This window comes from Acipenser ruthenus, unplaced genomic scaffold, assembly GCF_902713425.1.
Source record: "Acipenser ruthenus unplaced genomic scaffold, fAciRut3.2 maternal haplotype, whole genome shotgun sequence".
Lineage (NCBI taxonomy): Eukaryota > Metazoa > Chordata > Actinopteri > Acipenseriformes > Acipenseridae > Acipenser > Acipenser ruthenus.
This window is the reverse complement of record NW_026708374.1, coordinates 10,001-13,235: the sequence shown is the minus strand read 5'-3', so window position 1 is coordinate 13,235 and position 3,235 is coordinate 10,001. Positions and strand designations below refer to the sequence as shown.

General features: G+C 48.1%; 1 protein-coding gene across 1 annotated transcript in view; it reads left to right on the top strand.

The window, feature by feature from the left end:
* Nucleotides 1-2,215: 2,215 nt before the first annotated feature.
* tm4sf21a (transmembrane 4 L six family member 21a) overlaps nucleotides 2,216-3,235 on the top strand; it is a 2,014-nt gene continuing 994 nt past the window's right edge. Inside the window, exons 1-3 of the mRNA XM_059021023.1 lie at nucleotides 2,216-2,754; nucleotides 2,911-2,976; nucleotides 3,079-3,233. Coding sequence (XP_058877006.1) covers nucleotides 2,353-2,754; nucleotides 2,911-2,976; nucleotides 3,079-3,233 — 623 coding nt within the window. The 5' untranslated portion in view covers nucleotides 2,216-2,352. The remainder of the gene's footprint in view (nucleotides 2,755-2,910; nucleotides 2,977-3,078; nucleotides 3,234-3,235) is intronic.

Genomic DNA, 3,235 nt, shown 5'->3' with positions numbered 1-3,235 from the left:
ACTAACCCTAACACACTGTAGTGTAACCCTAACCCTAACACACTGTAGTGTAACCCTGACCCTAACACACTGTAGTGTAACGCTAACACTAACCCTAACACACTGTAGTGTAACCCTAACCCTAACACACTGTAGTGTAACCCTGACCCTAACACACTGTAGTGTAACCCTAACACACTGTAGTGTAACCCTGACACTAACACACTGTAGTGTAACCCTAACACTAACACACTGTAGTGTAACCCTAACCCTAACACACTGTAGTGTAACGCTAACCCTAACACACTGTAGTGTAACACTAACCCTAACACACTGTAGTGTAACCCTAACACTAACCCTAACACACTGTAGTGTAACCCTAACCCTAACACACTGTAGTGTAACCCTAACCCTAACACACTGTAGTGTAACCCTAACACTAACACACTGTAGTGTAACGCTAACCCTAACACACTGTAGTGTAACCCTGACACTCACACACTGTAGTGTAACCCTGACCCTAACACACTGTAGTGTAACCCTAACACACTGTAGTGTAACCCTAACCCTAACACACTGTAGTGTAACACTAACCCTAACACACTGTAGTGTAACCCTAACACTAACCCTCGCACACACTGTAGTGTAACCCTGACACTCACACACTGTAGTGTAACCCTGACCCTAACACACTGTAGTGTAACCCTAACACTAACACACTGTAGTGTAACACTAACCCTAACACACTGTAGTGTAACCCTAACCCTAACACACTGTAGTGTAACCCTGACCCTAACACACTGTAGTGTAACGCTAACACTAACCCTAACACACTGTAGTGTAACCCTAACCCTAACACACTGTAGTGTAACCCTGACCCTAACACACTGTAGTGTAACGCTAACACTAACCCTAACACACTGTAGTGTAACCCTAACCCTAACACACTGTAGTGTAACCCTGACCCTAACACACTGTAGTGTAACCCTGACCCTAACACACTGTAGTGTAACCCTAACCCTAACACACTGTAGTGTAACGCTAACCCTAACACACTGTAGTGTAACACTAACCCTAACACACTGTAGTGTAACCCTAACACTAACACACTGTAGTGTAACCCTAACACTAACACACTGTAGTGTAACCCTAACCCTAACACACTGTAGTGTAACGCTAACCCTAACACACTGTAGTGTAACACTAACCCTAACACACTGTAGTGTAACCCTAACACTAACCCTAACACACTGTAGTGTAACACTAACACTAACACACTGTAGTGTAACCCTAACACACTGTAGTGTAACGCTAACACTAACACACTGTAGTGTAACACTAACCCTAACACACTGTAGTGTAACCCTAACCCTAACACACTGTAGTGTAACCCTGACCCTAACACACTGTAGTGTAACGCTAACACTAACCCTAACACACTGTAGTGTAACCCTAACCCTAACACACTGTAGTGTAACCCTGACCCTAACACACTGTAGTGTAACACTAACCCTAACACACTGTAGTGTAACACTAACCCTAACACACTGTAGTGTAACCCTAACACACTGTAGTGTAACCCTGACCCTAACACACTGTAGTGTAACCCTGACCCTAACACACTGTAGTGTAACCCTAACCCTAACACACTGTAGTGTAACCCTGACCCTAACACACTGTAGTGTAACGCTAACACTAACCCTAACACACTGTAGTGTAACCCTAACCCTAACACACTGTAGTGTAACCCTGACCCTAACACACTGTAGTGTAACGCTAACACTAACCCTAACACACTGTAGTGTAACCCTAACCCTAACACACTGTAGTGTAACCCTGACCCTAACACACTGTAGTGTAACCCTAACACACTGTAGTGTAACCCTGACACTAACACACTGTAGTGTAACCCTAACACTAACACACTGTAGTGTAACCCTAACCCTAACACACTGTAGTGTAACGCTAACCCTAACACACTGTAGTGTAACACTAACCCTAACACACTGTAGTGTAACCCTAACACTAACCCTAACACACTGTAGTGTAACCCTAACCCTAACACACTGTAGTGTAACACTAACACTAACACACTGTAGTGTAACCCTAACACTAACCCTAACACACTGTAGTGTAACACTAACCCTAACACACTGTAGTGTAACCCTGACCCTAACTCTCACACACTGTAGTGTAACCCTGACCCTAACACACTGTAGTGTAACACTAACCCTAACCCTGACCCTAACTCTCACACACACTGGTGTGAAGTTGCTTTATGAACCTCACAGTCTGAAGCTGGCATGACTTTCCAGTGGAGCTCTTTGCTGGAGCTCAGCCCCGTGTACACAGGGGGTGCGTCATCACTTTATTATGATATTGATAAGATATTGGGAACTGCGTGGGGTCAATATCCTCGCATCTCCTTGGAAACGGACCGATGGCGTGACCGCATCGCTGGGGGCGGAGCTGGACACAGCATATATAAATCAGACCCTGCATGCAGACGCGTGGTGTGTCTGTCTGAGAGAGAGAGAGAGAGAGCGCTGCGCTGAGCTTGAACCCCAGAGACTGTCTCTCCGAAGCGGACTGGGCACCATGTGTACTGGAAAGTGTGCCAAGTGTATCGGGGTCACCCTGTACCCCTTAGCAGCGATCAGTATCCTCTGCAACATCCTGCTCTTCTTCCCAGACTGGAGCACCAGATACATGAAGGAGGAGAGGGTCACTGCGGAGGTGCAGTACATGGGCGGGCTGATCGGTGGAGGTGTTATGGTGAGCGCTGAGATTAGAGCTGCACACGGGGGTTGGCTGGGAGTGGATGGTGGCTCCATGTGTAACGGCTGGGCTGGCAAAGTAACAAATGTCCCGGAGAGCTCTCCCTCTTTCCTCGCTCGTTCTCTCTCATTCTCTTGTTCTCTCTCTCTCCAGGTTCTGATCCCAGCGATTCACATCCACGCTACCGGGAGAGCTGGCTGCTGCGCCAACCGCTGTGGGGTGAGCAGGGAGGGGGGGAGGGTACTCTCACAGTGTCAGCCTGGCTCCTGGCCCCTGCTCCCTGCTCCTTCCTTCACTCTCTGCTCTCTGTTTGTGTTGCAGATGTTCCTCTCCATCGCCTTCGCTGCAGCGGGGGTCGCTGGTGCCCTCTACAGCTTCACCGTGGCGATACTGGGCTTGGTGAACGGACCCACCTGCCTCTTCTCGTTCGCGGGGGAGTCCGTGTGGGGAACCCCCTTCAGCGTGCAGTATTATGGGT